The 17,336-nt window shown below is 43.1% G+C and overlaps 1 protein-coding gene across 1 annotated transcript in view; it reads left to right on the top strand.

The window, feature by feature from the left end:
* KCNH6 (potassium voltage-gated channel subfamily H member 6) overlaps window positions 1-17,336 on the top strand; it is a 111,602-nt gene that overhangs the window by 56,322 nt on the left and 37,944 nt on the right. The window contains exon 3 of the mRNA XM_063300426.1: window positions 1,704-1,859. Coding sequence (XP_063156496.1) covers window positions 1,704-1,859 — 156 coding nt within the window. The remainder of the gene's footprint in view (window positions 1-1,703; window positions 1,860-17,336) is intronic.

The following is a 17,336-nucleotide window of genomic DNA, read 5'->3' as shown; positions in this document are numbered from 1 at the left end:
CATTAGTACATTAAGTAATTATCATTTCTCTATATGCATTGAATTTAATCATTGTGGTGTTGGAGATGCAATACAAATAATACTTCTTTGAAATATGTATTTTTTTCAGTGTCCTAAAATTACTATATTCCAGGAAGAACTCATTTCATACATTACCATGATTTTGAGAAAGGTTTAATATTTTTGGGGTGTCTATATTGTTTTGATTCTCTACATGGAAATTGACAGTTGGATAATGGAAATGGATCCTCTGCACCTGTCTTAGGCTAAGAGAGTTGATCTTTATCATTGGAAGGATAAATATATGTCCCCAATTACTCAGAAGACTTAAGACCTGATATTATTTGCAACTTGATGATGATGAAAATGAAATATGGTGATCTTTACTGAAATGTTTATATATATACATGCATGCATGCATGAATTACCTACTGTATATATATTATTTTTTTTCTTTTTTCTTGTTCTTTTCTATTTAATTAAATAAATGGAATAACAACAATAATAATAATAATATAGTAATGGCCACTACATAAACTATAGAGGAACTCATCTGATAAGGGGAAAAACAAGTCTATTACAGTTATTTGGGAAAAAGGAAATTTACTGTAGAAGGCAGACATTTGGGGTTTCTATTTGGAAGACAGAGAACCTACCTCTGTGTTACCTCTGTCATGCTTTCATCTACTGACTTTGAACAATTTAGTTCATTTCTGAAGTGGGATGTCATTGCTATATTCCTGTTCTACACATTGATAAAATCTATACATATTTGAGGGATTAAACCTTTGTGAATTCCTATATGAACAATATCTTATGAAAAATTGTGTTTATCAATTCGTATTTTGTGAAAAAGTAAATTCAAAATATATGTTTAAGTATTTATAAACAATTTGATGCCTTTTTACATTGTGGATTACTATTGATGCAAAGGAGATTGAATGGAGTTACGAATTCCACTGCTTTTGCACATTACAAAAATGACACGGACCAGAAAAAGATAGAGCTGTCCATCTGAATGTAGGGTGTTTTGAGGGCAAAGGAGAACTATTTGGAGGAAGCAACACGTCCCAGTGACTAGGTCACTGCTGGGATCCCGAAGCAACCTCATCTCATCTTATAAGGTTGTCCTGTATACAAGTAGCATTCTAGCTTCCTAAGAGATTTGGCCTTGAAAATAATATGTCTGTACTTGTCAGTTCTTTCATCAAGCAGCTGTAAATATCTAGAGAATATTTACTGCTTTATTTGCACTGGCAACCAAGAAGTCGCTTAAACAGCAGGGAAGGGTAGAGAGTAAGTAAGTAAACACGTTTATTCGGTCAATGACCAGCAGCATAAAATTAATAAAAATAACAAATAAAATTGAAATAAGTCAAATGAGTACAATTATATATATAGGCAGCTGTAAATTAAAACAATTATAATATAATCTATAGATCCCTATTACAATAATGACATATTTATTTACCTAAACATTAATAGGTCCAATATATTAATAATATATTGTAATGCTATATTGTAAAGAAGGGTAGAGAATGCTATCTTTATCTTTGAGACTATAGACAGCCTTAACCAGAATAAACTGATTTCAGTCAAGATGATTTAAATACTGAGTTTGCTTCTGATAGTGGTGCAGACTGAAATGTAGATTATGTTAATGTATAGCTTAACATGACTTGTTGTTGTTTTTTTCATGGCAGCATCATGCATTCAGTGTTTGGTGGATGTGGTCCCTGTAAAGAATGAGGAAGGAATTGTCATCATGTTTATTTTGAACTTTGAGGACCTGGCTGCTCTCATTGCCAAAAGTGCCCGACAGAGCCTACACCAGCGTCTCTCCCAGGGATGGCGTACAGGTGAGAGGCCCATAAGAAGCCAGAACCCCTTGCCCTTAAGGCAAACACATGTGGGACTTGGGCACCCGTGGGCAACTGAAACTTATGTCAATGGAAATTTTAGAATTTCTCTGCAATTTGGAAGGCACGTGGTTTATAGTATGGGAAAGAATTCTCTTTTTACATGAGTCCACTGCTTATTAAGAAAGCTGTAACTACCTCAATAATTGTGGAATGATGTTTTGTCAGGAAATGCTGTTCAAAATTCCATAACTACAGGCAATAAGAAAGAAGCACACATCCATATGGAGGCACCTGGTATGATAATCCTTAAGGAAAAAGGAAACAGTCCTTCATAAAGAGAAAGACAATCCTTCATATAGAGAAATACAATGAAAATGAGGCTATTATGTCATGGACCAGGTTCTTAACATGAATATAACAACTTTTTAAATTGGCTATGCCAGTCTTCAACAGATGTTCAGCACTTCGGATCTGAAGTAGAAAAGGTGCTTCAGAGAGGGTATGGGCACATGTACGGACCATCCCTGCCAGCATCTTCTTAAAGAAATGGCATCTTTTCTTGTATTCACATGGTAGCTGCACACTCCCAGGAAACTATATGCTTGAGGTATGGACAAACTGCTCATGACTCCTTTCAACCACCTTCCCTGCTTCAGATCTGAAGTGTTGTACTTCCCCACTTTTTTACCAACCATACCAAGGTATTTCTACTCAGATATCCATTACTAATTTCCTGTATTCAGTACTGGAGATATTGCTAAAACTCATACGACTTACCCTGAAAATGTACCTTAAAGAAACGCACAATATTTTCCTCATGTAAGCATGGAGTATGGTTTTCTCATGTGCTAGGAATATCTGGCAGAATGGGACTTTGCAGTGGATAGAAGATTCCTGAAAGAACAGTTAAAGCTGAAAGTGGCATGTCTTTTTGATTCTGCATACTCTATGGAGCTGGAGTTGGAAATTCAAGAGTATTTGAAGATGGAAAGGGATTGTAGGTCTGTGAGAGAACTGGAATTATATAAAAGAATTTTTCATAGCATCTTAAATGCCAGCTTTTCAAGCATATATGTGTCTCCCACTTCTGTTACAAATGGGCTTAGCTCAACATTAATTCACAAGATATTTATGTACAAGTATTTCAACCTGTGAAGATAAAGTCTCCTTTAAGATACGATTACCAGATGTCTGGCAAAAGGAGGACATGTCCTCCTTTTTGTCCCCATGTCTTCTGTCCAGCAGGCATAGCCTTAAAATCAAATATTGTCTGACTTTTTGAGTGTCTTGGGGGTTTTTATTATTATTATTTTGGACTGTTTTCACAGCAGTAGTCACTGAAACTTTCATGTATTGTGACCTTGTAAATGTTATTCAATTTTTTTTTCTATCCCAACTTTGCTATTTTTATAAATAACTCAAGACGGCGAGCATACCAAATACTCCTTCCTCCTCCTATTTTCCGCACAACAGCAACCCTGTGAGGTGAGTTGGGCTGAGAGAGAGTGACTGGCCCAAGGTCACCCAGCCAGCTTTCGTGCCTAAGGCGGGACTAGAACTCACAGATTCCTGGTTTCTAGCCCGTCGCCTTAACCACTAGACCAAACTGGCTCTCAAATTGTTTGCTTCTTTCTTTTCCTCATCTATTGACAGACTTGACAGCCTAGATTTACATTATTTAATTTATTTCCTGATTCCAGCAATCAGCTTCAATCCAGCCCCTTTAAATCACTATAGTCTGTAGATCACATGACTTGTCAAAAGTTTCTATAATGAAATTTGAAAAGCACGTCATTGACTATTCTATATTGCTAGCATATATTCTTGAAAATAAAGATTTGTTGGAAAAATATTGCAGTTGAAAAAACAGTCTTTTTGATGCTGGAAAAAGTAATCTCATATACAGTACATATTGGCCTAAGTACACTTATTTGCAGTTTTTCAGTTGTCCGGTATTTGCTTTCTGTAACTTACTAGTTGGCTCCCTACCTCTCTGACTACAAGGGTGTCTGCCACAAAACTGAGCTCAGGCCCTGATGACTTCATCAACAGGTCTATGTAATTTCCTCAGAAATAATATGGAAGGAGTATTAGGTATGTTCCCCACCTTGAATTATTTATAAAAATAATAAAGGCAGGATAAAGGAAATCTTTTTTAAAAAGTGGTTTGCCATTACCTTCTTCCAAGATAGTTTTTTGACTAAGCAATGTAATCCAGAAGTTGCAATCTGTTCAGACACTTCAGCTCCTAGGATGTTCAAGAGGACTCAAGGAATGTGTCAGCTTAAAGTAATAGTTTAAAAGGCAATTAGATAAAGAAAGGAAAACATCAATGGCATAGATAAGTATTATGTATGTTATGTGAACATTGATTGTGCTTTGTTAATCTGGGTTTTATTGGAGGTGGAAGCATTTTGCATGTTCAAGTGAACATTCCTGAAACAGGAAATCTGATTTGAACACTGATTAGTGAAGCAGAACAGAAAGTACATTATGGACATCAGCAGACGCTCACAACTAGCTAACTATATCCTACGAGGAGGAGAATCAGAGAACATGTGCTCTGTCAGTGTGTCCAAGGAAAGAAAGACAACTGACCTGAGATTAAACAAAGTGCTTATCTGTACTGCTTTGTTCCCCCATTACCAGAACAGACAGGCAAGCATTTCTAGAAGGCAGAAATGGGCGACATGTCCCTCTATTAATCCCCCACCCACCTTCAAAGTGGTCTCCAGGCACATTTCTCTCCCCCACCACTTCTGAAATGCGCTTTTCCCAGCTATGTCACCTTGGGTTAGGCTGACCATACGTCCCGTTTTGAACGGGCAGTCCCATTTTTCTAACATTTCCCAACCATCCCGTCGTTTTAATATAAATGTCAATTTTGTCCCGTTTTTTAAAAACGTTGGAGCCGTTATTGGGAAAAGCGGGAAGAAATTGAAATTGAAAAGGAGGCTGACTTACCCATTGGCAGTAGTTCTCAATCCAGCGGGAAACCTAGAGTGGGAACTGCAGGAACAGCTGATCGGCGGTGAGCAAGAGGAAGAGTCGCTGCCACCAATCAGTGCAGCGGAAGACAGTCGGAAAAGCATGCCCAGCAGAAAAGCCGATTGGCTCTCAGGCCAAAACGGCAGGAAGAAAATAAAATAAAAGGGTGTGCCAGAGAGGAACAGGTTGTTGGGGACAACCATTCACTAGACTCCTCTGTTCCTGTCCTCCCATCCCAGCTCGCTGCCGCCCTCAGCCCTCCTGCAACCTCTCTGCCCAATGCCACCTCTGCACCAGCCTCTCCGGACCCAACCATTGCCGCACCTCCCCCTCCTGCACCTTCCCAGCTTACTGTCAATAATTTTTTTTATTGTCTTTTTCATGAATACAGAATATTACATAAGTTTAACCCTGTCCCGTTTTGCCATCCCAATACCCCATTTTTGTCTCAAGGAAATATGGTCAGCCTACCTTGGGTGCGCCTGTCTAGTTGGCTAGAACACCTCAATTTGCCACAGGCTAACTTCAGCAGTTCACTAGCTGCTTGGTAGAGGAAGGTTATCCCTTCTACTGTGCCAAAGATTGTCATACAATTTAATGTTTCTATATCTCCATTTACCTGTATGGCTGAAATACAACTGTGGCTAAGATTCTATTGTTTGGCATCAAAAAGACTGCAAGTTCAAAATCTCGCAGAAATTATGGTTGGTTGCACAGTCAGCCAGATGTTTAGACTGGATTTGGCATTTTTGTCCACCTATCGAGTCCTTCCCAAGGTCCTGGGACAGGCAGCTTTACAATTTTTCTGTATTTCCAGCCATCTGAGATAGAACAGATTCACCCTCAGCAACCAGGTAGCCCATAGGTTTGTTTGCTAAGCAAAAATCTTGACCACTATGCTATTTTAGCAGTACTGGTAGGAGAGGTATAGAAACTTTAGAGTACATGCTGGAAAGAAGGGGGGGAAATAAGCTTCTTATTGTACGTCCATGTATGTGCATTTTGAAGATTTACTCTTGTGTTTGTGTATATGTATACACACACACATACACACACACACCCATATGCATGTTTTCTGTTCCACAAACTTCTGGATTGTCTACAGGAGAAGAAATTTCTAGCTATCAATCAATCAATCTTTAATATGGTCACAGACCAGAATTACAAATTTAAAAAAAAAGAAATACACTGAAATATGTTAAAATACATTAAAAATACATTAAATGAAATGAACAAAACATGATAATATATTTACAGATTAATAGAGTCGTCAATGGGCAGTCGAGGTCTGCCTAATTTGCAGACAGTATAGCAAAATTTAGCTACGTTCATGGAGACTAAGTCATTCTGATCAGATAGCAACAACTGAACATAAAAGAGATCAGAATTTCCTGGATATTTTATCAAATGAGGGGTTATTAAATGGGTTCGTGAATCCTTATAAAGAATACAGTATAGCAGGACATGTTCTATAGTTTCAATAGACCCTTGTCTACAGGAGCACAGTCTCAACTCATATGGGACTTTTTTGTAGCGGCCCTCCAAAACTGCTGTGGGAAGCACATTACAGCGTGCCAAAGTAAGTGCCCTCTGAAATTTGGAGACAGTTATATGATTTAGGTATCTTGCTGGCTTATAAGAAAAGGCTTGATCGCCCAAAAAAACACTCTTAGGCAAAGCTGACTGGTCCTGCTGGATTTCCAGGTCTTTGATACGCTGCTTGAATTCGCTAAGAGCACACTCATAGCCCATCATTAGGAGTGCCTCACTAGAAAAGCCGAGATGTTGTCGTTTTTGTGAGATGGTCCTGAACCATACTGATTTATAATTATCCTTAGAAAGGAAAGAACCCAAACCCGTAGGGAAAAACAGTAGTTTCAGCCAATGTGCTATAATACAAGTCCGTGCCCGTTTCAACTTTAGGCAACCCTGCTTCCCTCCTTAATACTACATTTGGGGTACACGGAGGTACCTGAAATATGGCCCTTAAGAATTTGGATTGAACCCTTTCCAATGGTGTGAAAGAAGGATAGGGTCCTAGCTGAGCACCGAAGAGTAATTGTGTGTGGGCCTTAGCTGAGTATAACTTCAATGCTGCTGGAATGTGCTGTGCTCCCTTGGTAGAATGAAAGGATTGGATTGCTGCCAGTGTTTTTTGAGTGTTTTCTATAACATAGCTTTGGTGAGCACTGCATTTAGTGGAGCTATGAAAAACCATGCCCAGATATTTAAAGGATTTAACTTGTTCAATGTTCTGGCCGTTTATCCTCCAGATGTGCAGTTTAGGTCTCTTTGCAAAGACCAAAATTTTAGTCTTGCTATAGTTGATTTCGAAAGCTTCTTTGGAGCAGTAACTGGCCAGGGCGCTCATGGCTCGTCTGAGTCCAATTCGTGTTTGTGATAGGAGTACTATGTCATCTACATACAACAAAGTTACAATATGCCTGTCTGCCAATTTTGGAGGGTGGTATTCTAATTGATTCATTTTGGCCACAAGTGAATTTATATACAGATTAAACAGCAGAGGAGCTAAAATACAACCCTGCCTCACTCCTCTGTGAGTTGGAATCTCACTTGTGTGATGGCCTTGCGTACTGCATCGAACTTTGATTTCTAGCTAATGAATAAGATGGTTTTAGGCAGCGTAGGTTGACCATGGATCAACAACCTACCCTACAGACCCTAGTATAGAAACACACATATCCCCACTCCTTGTATGTTGCCGTTATTGATTTAAATTTTGGTTCCATCCTTACAGAAAGATTCTGTTAGAAGTTGTTTCATTCATCCATTGTAATGATTGCCCTAGCCCAAATACTCAGACTCACAAGAGGCTGCTAAATGAAATCTGATTTATTAGAGAACTAAAGACAAATACAGAGAAAGCTGAGAATGAGCAAAAGCGCGCCAAATACAAACTTAAACCCTTGGTGCAAACGTATCCCGCCTCCCTCGTAACAGCCCCGCCCGGCACAGGTGCTAGCAAACGTCAGAGTTGCTAGCCTGGGAAAGTAACCTTGAGCGCAGTAGATAATACAAATACATTCCAAAGCAAAGCGAAAAGATAAACGTTCCCATCCTCCCCAGAAAGATGAAACACGCATCCAATTAATGACATGCGAAACGTTACGATGCATCAAAGACATTGAAACGGCGAACATGACATACCGCCTCCCTAAAAATACACCTAGGGACCTGGCTTAGTGGGATAAGCAGAGTGGAAACGGGCCACCAGGACAGGGGAAGCCACATCTGGTGCAGCGACCCACTCTGGATGAGGGAAATGTTTCCAACGAACTAAATATTGCAAAGTATTGCGAAGGCGTCTAGAGTCCAAAATTTCTTTAACTTCAAAGTGTTGCTGACCATCAATCATGATGGGGGTGGGAGGTGGAGGTTGGCGATGCCAGCGGTCAGAAGGAATAGTCGGTTTGAGTAAGCTGCAATGAAAAACAGGGTGTAAGCGTTTAAGGTTATGAGGCAAGTCAAGTTTAAAAGTCACAGGGTTAATCTGAGCGATAATCGGGAAAGGACCCACAAATTTAGGCGCAAGTTTCTTTGAAGGTTGTGATGACTTGATAAACTTGGTGGAAAGGTAAACCGAGTCCCCAACTTGGAATGCAGGTTGGGGGGCCCGCTTCCGATCAGCATACAATTTATAATCCGCTTGTGCATCAGCCAATGCCTTTTGAATCATTGGCCAGGAGTCTGCCAGTTGTGTTGTCCAATCATCTGGAGTGGCTGATCCTGCAGGAGGTTGCGGTAGATCAGGGATAGGTACAAAATCTTTACCCTGGGCTACCCGAAATGGGGTTTGGCCAGTGCTTTGATGCACTGCATTGTTGTAAGCCACTTCAGCAAACGGTAGGAGGTCTACCCAATTGTCCTGCTGATAATTCACAAAAGCTCGAAGGTACTGCTCCAGAGTAGAATTTACCGCCTCAGTGGCCCCGTCCATCTGAGGATGCCAAGCCGTGGACAGGGCTTGCTTCGTGCCTAACAGCTTGAGAAACGCCCGCCAAAATTGTGAGGTAAATTGTGTACCTCTGTCCGAAATCAAGCGGGAGGGACATCCGTGTAGCCTGTACACGTGTACAAGAAATAGGCGAGCCAATTGACGTGCCGACGGAATGGACACGCAAGGGATGAAGTGAGCCTGTTTGGAAAAATAGTCTTTGACCACCCAAATGACCGTTTTGCGTTGGCTGGGTGGTAGCTCTACAATAAAGTCCATGGAGATTTCCTCCCAAGGGGAAGAAGGGGCTGCCACCGGCTGCAGAAGGCCCTGGGGCTTGCCCACCTTGCATTTAGACATTGCACAAACAGTGCAGGAGGCAATGTAGTCTTTGACATCTTTACGTAATGTGGGCCACCAGAACTGCCTCCGAACCAGGTGCAAGGTTTTTACAAACCCGAAGTGACCTGCGAGTTTGTCATCGTGTGAACGTAGTAACACATCTTTTCTGAGGCTTTCAGGAACGTAGAGGCGGTTAGATTTCCAAGCGAAGCCTCTGTCAAAAGTAACACTGTCTTTATTCGCAAGCAACCAAGTATCCGTTTTCAGTTCTTTTAGAAACTTTTGTTGCAACTGGGAGGGAATTGACAAAGTGCTTGGCTGAACAGCGCCTGTGGTGAGCGGCTGCTGCGCGCGCGTTTGGCTTCGCGTCACAGCCTGCATGCCCAATTGGGGCGCCGTCCACAGGGTGCTAACCACATCTGGCGCTGCCCCGGAATCCTGAGGTTGCCTTGACAAGGCATCAGCCAAGAAGTTCTTTTTCCCCGGAATAAATTTCAATTGAAAATTGAATCGATTGAAAAATTGAGCCCAACGAACCTGTTTGGGGCTCAGTTTTCGAGGGGTACTAAGAGCCTCCAGGTTTTTATGATCAGTCCATACTTCAAAGGGATGATTTGCCCCCTCTAACAGATGCCGCCAAGCTTCTAATGCGGCTTTTACTGCAAATGCCTCCTTTTCCCAGACATGCCAACGTCTCTCAGTCTCGGAGAATTTGCGGGACAAGTAGGCACAGGGCTTGAGGCATCCTGTCCAAGTCTTGTTGCATCAACAATGCCCCAATAGAATAATCGGAGGCATCTGCCTGTACCACAAAAGGCTTTGAGGGATCAGGATGCTGTAAAATGGGCTCTTTGACGAAAGCTGCTTTTAGCCGCTCAAACGCCGTTTGACAAGCAGGCGTCCACCGCAACAGCGCTCCGGGATTCTTGACTCTCCTAGTATCTCCCACCCCTTTTGTTCGAAGCAGTTCAGTTAGTGGCAATGCAATCTCAGCGAACCCCCTTATGAATAATCTGTAGTAGTTGCTGAACCCCAGGAAACTTTGAAGTTGCCTGCGGGTGCGGGGACTCTCCCAGTCCATGATAGCCTGCACCTTGGCAGGGTCCATTTCTATGCCTTTATCTGAAATTCTATACCCCAAGTAGTCAATTTGGGTCTGATGAAAGGCACATTTCGACAGCTTGGCATACAATTCAGCGGATCTGAGTTTACACAATACTTTCCTTACCAGAGCCACATGCTCTTCCATGGTTTCAGTATAAATCAACACATCATCCAAATACACCAGTACCCCTTTAAACAGATGTTCATGCAGAACTTCATTGATTAATTGCATAAATACCCCAGGGGCCCCAGCCAACCCAAACGGTAACACCTTATACTGGAAAGCTCCTAACGGGCAATTGAATGCAGTTTTCCACTCATCCCCCTCCTTGATTCGTACACGATAGTAGGCTTCTCTTAAATCAAGCTTAGAGAAGATCTTTCCCTTGGCCAGATGTGACAACATGTCCTTTATCAATGGCAAGGGATATTTGTTGGAAATTGAGACGGCATTTAATCCGCGGAAATCCGTACAAAGTCTCAATGTCCCGTCCTTTTTTGGGCGAAAAAGAACCGGCGCCCCCACCGGTGAATTCGCCGGCTCAATGAATCCGCGCGCCAGATTTTTGTCCACAAAGTCCCTCAACAGAGTCAGTTCCTTCTGTGTCATGGAATAAATCTTTGGTTTAGGCAATTGGGTGTTGGGCAGCAGTTCTATGGCACAGTCCGTCTTTCGATGGGGGGGCAACTGGTCAGCTTCCTTTTCACCGAATACATCAGCAAACATCCTGTACTCGGCCGGCAAGCCTTCCAGAGGAGAGGCCGGGTAAGGCGGAGTCGCAGCTGCCGCAACCCCCACCATCTCCTCTGGGGCACCCTTCCCCTCTGCCGCTTGATAGAACCCATCCCTAAACGTGATAGTTCGGTAAACCCAGTTTATTTGGGGGTTTTGCTGCACCAACCAGGGCACCCCCAACACCACCAATGGTCCCCCTACAGGAGCCACGACAAAAGACAACCCTTCCTGGTGGCTGCCCAGTTGCAAGGCTACGCGCCCTGTAAAATGGGTGACCGGTTTGCCCCCTGCCATGGACCCATCCAGTTGTGTAAAAGCGATGGGTCGTTGTAAAGGGAAAGTGGGTAGCTCCAAAGCCGCCACCACGTCGGGGTGCATAAGACACCGGGAACACCCCGAATCAATCATGGCCCATACTTCAACAGTCTTGGATTGGGAGCCCAATTTCAATTTCACCGTGAGAATGCGGTAACTGCCACTCACTGATGGAGGCTCGCGCCCGTCCTCTACCACCTGCCCAGCGGCGCCCTTTAGAGCAGGTGGCTGGCGTTTCCCGCCGGCTGCAGGATTTCGGTCTCCCCTTCAATTTCGTAGAACATCACATCGTCTCCCTCGGTTTCAGCCACCGCAGCTTTCTGTTTCCTCGGCAATGCAGGGGACTTTGCCGGTGGTTTTCCGGGCCGTTCCTCTCCCTTTGCCTTCGGGCATGCTGCCACTCGATGCCCCTCCTTACCACATCTCAAACACAAGCCTTTTGCGTACCGCTTCTCCCGCTCCTCGTCCCAGGGTCGTTGTCCCGGTTTCCCCCCGGTGGTTGATGGGCGGCTGGGTTTCACCTCCCGCCCCAACTTGGCGGTCTTCCGCTGGGCAAAGATCTCCTGGGCATGTTCAGCCCTCCCCGCCAGCAGGATCCATTCATACAGCGTGTAAGGGTCGTCCCTCCCCAGGGACCAGCGCAGCACCTCCGTATTCAAACCATCCTTGAATAGCTCGATAATGGTTGCTTGGGACCAGTCATCCACCTTCCCAGCTAGCGCTTTAAACTCCAAAGCATAATTGGCCACTGATCTGAACCCCTGCTTGAGTTCCTTCAGGGCTCGCTTTGCTCTCTCTTTTGCTAAGGGGTCCTCGAAGTGTTGTTTCAACGCCCAGAGGAACTCATCGAGACTTTCCAGTTCAGGCACTTCCGACTGGCACATCTGGACATACCAGTCTGCCGCCCTCCCCTTCAGTTTGGTGGCAATGGTGATGATCCTTGCCTTTTCCGATTGGAAAAACGCCCCCCATTCTTCCATGTAGGCTTTCGCATTCGTCAGGAAGAACGAGAGTTTGGTCGGGTCCCCATCAAACCTGACAGGGAAGTCTCGCATGCCGCCTCCCGCCGGGCTGCGCCCCACCACCGGTGCTGCCGCGGCTTGTGCTTCCCTGGCTCGGGGCGGCACGGGGCCCCGGGGCGATCGCCCTGACGATGCTGCGATTTCCATCTGGACCGACTGGTCCCCTTCGCGCCTTCGCACCGCCCGTCGCCGTTCCGGGGACAGCCCCTGGGAAGAAGGGGTTGAATGCCGCTGGCTTGATTCTTCCTGGACCTCTCGCAACGAGGTCACATCCAAGCTCAGCTGTTTCAGTATAGCCTCCAACGAATCCATTTTGGACTCCAGCACTCGGATCCGATCCGGAGTGGGTGAGCCCTCCGTTGGCTGCACCTGCACCACGTTGGGGGATAATGGGTATCTCTGCCTCCAGGATGGGCCCCCCGCTGCCGTGGCATCTCCTTGGGTCTCATCCCAGGTGAGCAGCTCACCCGGAGAAGTTACGGTGGTCTCCAGGGCTGTTTTCCGCCCCCCGGCTTCACTCTCCGACTCGGAGCTCGCCTCCTCTCGGATGGCTGACAGCTCCCCACCTTGGGACGGTCGGCCGGACTGCCTCACGGTCGAGTCCGGTTCCCCTTCCTCCATCATCATGATGTCGGGTTCGGTCATCGCGGGCTCTCTCCCTCACAGGGTTAGACACTTGTCTTTCCTGGACAGGGGCCAGCGGAGTTAGGATCTTAGATTCTCAGCTTTATGTAATGATTGCCCTAGCCCAAATACTCAGACTCACAAGAGGCTGCTAAATGAAATCTGATTTATTAGAGAACTAAAGACAAATACAGAGAAAGCTGAGAATGAGCAAAAGCGCGCCAAATACAAACTTAAACCCTTGGTGCAAACGTATCCCGCCTCCCTCGTAACAGCCCTGCCCGGCACAGGTGCTAGCAAACGTCAGAGTTGCTAGCCTGGGAAAGTAACCTTGAGCGCAGTAGATAATACAAATACATTCCAAAGCAAAGCGAAAAGATAAACGTTCCCATCCTCCCCAGAAAGATGAAACACGCATCCAATTAATGACATGCGAAACGTTACGATGCATCAAAGACATTGAAACGGCGAACATGACATCCATAGACTGAAGGTTACTTTGCTTAATTAGGATGCTACAGAAAAACACAGTTACACATACTAGAAATGGTAGTAGCAGCCACCTCTCTGTTGATATCTCAGTGGATAAAAAAGTGAAACAGGGCTGTATGCTGGCCGATTTGTGGACATGAACTCAATTTGTCACTACCTTAATTAAAGCAGAATCCCAACCCCTAAACTTAACAATAGACAGCTGGCTGTGTTACTTTATGCTGATGATGTGGCTATTCTTTCCTTAACCAAGGTTGGGCTTAGTCTACAGGCCTTAGTAGGCCACTATGGGAAGAAAAGCTCACAATAACCTATTTTAAAACCAAAATCAAGTTTTTTTTCAAAGGGACCTAGAAGCTATAAATAATGATTACAGAACAACAACAACAACAACAATACAGACCCATTTTCATCCTTCAAATATCTTAGCATAATATTCCACCCCAGAATCTGGCATGAAAGTTATTTCTGACAAGGCTAACATTGCTAAGGCCATAGTGAGTTTATTTCACACTAAAGGAGGCAAGAACATACCTGATGCCATAAAATTCTAAAGCCAAATCCATCTCTAATTGTTATACATCTCTCAGATTAAATAATAATCTGTCAGATTAAATTAAATAATAATTTAAAGCCCTTAGACACCATCTAGTCCAGAGTCCTAAGAGGGCTATTCCAAGTATTTTGCTGCACTTTTTGAAACTGGGATGTTCCTGCTGCAATCTAGGTTCTATATATCGTAGTTCTATTTCTGACTCAAGATTCACCTCCTGAGCAATTCCCTGGCCACCACGATCCTTCTAAACAATTTTTATTCTTTCTGGAAAACCAAAATTCAGAATGATCTGCCAGTGTAGCTTCTCATGTCAAGGTCTCCTTGATATGGGACTGTCAAGAGCTGGAGCTGCAATTCAGCAATGGGTATTAATATAACTCTCCAGGTAGATCAAGGCAATCTAGCTAACCAGCAATGGCAGGATATAAACAGGTAATCCTTCACACCAGCAAATTACTTATTTCATACTACCCATCCAACGCACTGCAGAGGTTTCTTTGGCCTGCTTTAATGTTTTGTCCTCCATGATAGCGGAAGAAGGCCTTTCCCCTTTTGCAGAGCAAACTTGCCCCTGTGAACTGGAGGAACCCAAACCCACATGTTTAGCTTTAGCTTCAATGTCCTTTCTACAGCAGTTTGCACCCTACCCTCATAACTCTACTTGCTAAGGATGTGTAAGGAGGTGCTATCTATAGTAGTAGCTCAAAAGCCTCAAGGTTCAGGCAGGGAGAGAATTCTGAACCTGAAAGTATAGGCACTCCCAAAATCTGGGAGTCCTCTTGGACTCACGACTCTTGCACGAAGAGCAGATGGCAGTCGTGGCTAGGGGGGCTTTTGCACTGCTTTGTGTTGTGTGCCAGTTGCGCCCATTCCTAGATCAGGGGGCTTTGCTCATAGTCACTCATGCCCTAGTCACCACCCAATTGGACTACTGTAATGCACTCTACATGGGGCTGCCCTTGAAGAGTGTCTGGAAGCGTCAACTGATGGAGAACGCAGTGGTGCGGGCAAGTATGTGTGCTTGCAGAACAGCACATGTCACACTTCTGCTCTGCGAGCTGCATTGGTTGCTGGTTTGTTTCCAGGTCCATTTCAAGGTGCTGGTTTTAACTTTTAAAGCCCTTCACGGTTATCTAAGGGACTGCCTCTCCCCAGTTACATCTCCCTGTCCCATTATTTTTAATAATGACTGTTTTATATTTTGAATAATGATTGTTTTTATACATTTATTTTTTATTTAATTGTTGCACGCCACCCATAGTCACTTTTTGTGAGATGAGCAGCCATATAAATTTGATATAGATAGATAGACAGACAGAGACAAAATAGAGGAGTGAAAAATCTAGGAAAGATGATAGAGAATGGACCTAAGAGCCAAATAACCTTGAATTGATCTTGGACTCTGCTTGAAATAGCCCAGCAATACAAAGCTGCAAAAATTATTCTCCAAATCTTTTTATAAACAAGTTTAATAGTTAGAAGTTATGGGAAAATTAACACACAGTCTGCTTAACTCCCTAAAGTTTTATATAGCTTACTTTTATTCAGACTGTATGTAGCAGAAACTCTTACTTACAACTGCATTCTTTATATAGAACACTTTGGAAAAAAGTTATTATCTCCTTGAATAATGTTTGTATCTTAGTGTTAGTTGCCCTGATGTCATTCATATTTTGTTGTTTGCTTGTGCTAAAAAATTTTTTATTTTATCATTATTGCTTGTTTGCGTAATTTGTGATTTGTTTGTTTATACATTCATTTATTTATATATTTGTATATTGTAATTTACTTATACTTCACTATTAAATTAGTATTTTACCAATTGTTCTCTTGAGTCCGTTCGGTATCCTCCCTATTGATAATAGCTAACCAAGTACCCTAAGGCAGTGTGTTCATACTCTCTACCTCCTGCCGCCAATTTCTCAACACAGAGACATACTGTATATAGGTAGTAATTACAAAGTTATGGTATCTCACTCTTTTGCAGATCATGTGGTTAGAACCAGGCATGCCTTTCCCTATCAGAAAAACAGCAGCTGCTGAGAGCTATGTCTAGAGCAGAACCACAGAGCAGGGACAAATAGATAACCTTTTCCGGTGCGCCATTTTCTCATTAAAAAAAAAACCTCTCACAAAAGCTTCCATTTGCTTCCCAAAGTGCCATTTTCATCCTATAGCATGTGATGAAAATTTTACGATTGAGACACTATGAGAGAAAGATTAATTCACACACACACACACACACACACACACACACACACACTGCTTTCCATTGCATTGTGGTCCTTGTCTGATTATATCTGGAATTTAAAACCTGAAAACCACAGAGCAAGCTATTTCCTAAAAGACCATTCAGCAATATAACTTCAGGATTTGAGGAAATATTTTCCCTATTCAATTGATCTACTAATATGAATGATAATCCTCTGCTTCACTGCTTCTCTCAGCAGATTTCCCAAGAGTAAACAGTTCCCATTGATTACATCAGGACAGATCATTACTGTCAGAACAGGAAAAATCTACTGTAATGAGGACACTGTCATCTTTCCCAGTAGGAAAAGAGGACAGGGCATCTTCATTTTCCATACAGTACTTAGTAGAGGAGAGAATGGCAGTTTCTCTTGTTATTCAAGATAATCTTCTGAAATGCCCTCTTCTGCAGGACTACTGAAGACACAGTGCCTACCCCCTTAGGGTATATGCCACAAGGACATACCATCATCAGTTATGTTCTAATTGTTAAGGGTAAGAGGTGATTACTGCAGGCTAATCCCCAAGCTCTAAGTTATCTCAGCCCAGTTATAAAGCTTGTGTTTACAATGATTGTTATTGCAAGTAGCAGTATTAGGGCTGATATAGTCTAACATAGCCATGAGAGAGCAGTAGCTATCACACACGGTCATTGCCAATAGTGTCACTAGTACTGTACTGCTTTTAATTAGAGGAAGGTGGACAAAACAGGATATGTACTGGAAATCAATAACCGGGTTCTTTCATATTTATATGTATCAATTAATAGAAGATGGTGTCATGGAAAGAGCTGAGCAGGGAATGGACCAGATCACCTCCACGGTCATCTCCAACCCTATCATTCTATGATTTTTCCTCCACAATACAAAATCTGCATGGAACTGCTGATAAACAGCAGCTGTTTTCTCCATAGAATAAACTAGCAGTTTGGGTATGGACATGTTATTTAATTAAGAAAATGATGCATGGGGAAGAGAGGATTTTAAAAGCCCTCCCTCAGCACAATGATCTTGATTTAATCTAGGGACATCAGTGGCTGATATTAATTAAACAAACCAACAGAAAGAAAAGAAAAAAAACACAGGAATCC

The sequence above is a fragment of the Candoia aspera genome, chromosome 4 (assembly GCF_035149785.1).
Source record: "Candoia aspera isolate rCanAsp1 chromosome 4, rCanAsp1.hap2, whole genome shotgun sequence".
NCBI classification, from domain to species: Eukaryota; Metazoa; Chordata; class Lepidosauria; order Squamata; family Boidae; genus Candoia; species Candoia aspera.
Note: the sequence above shows the minus strand (reverse complement) of the source record. Positions and strands in the feature narration are given on the sequence as shown.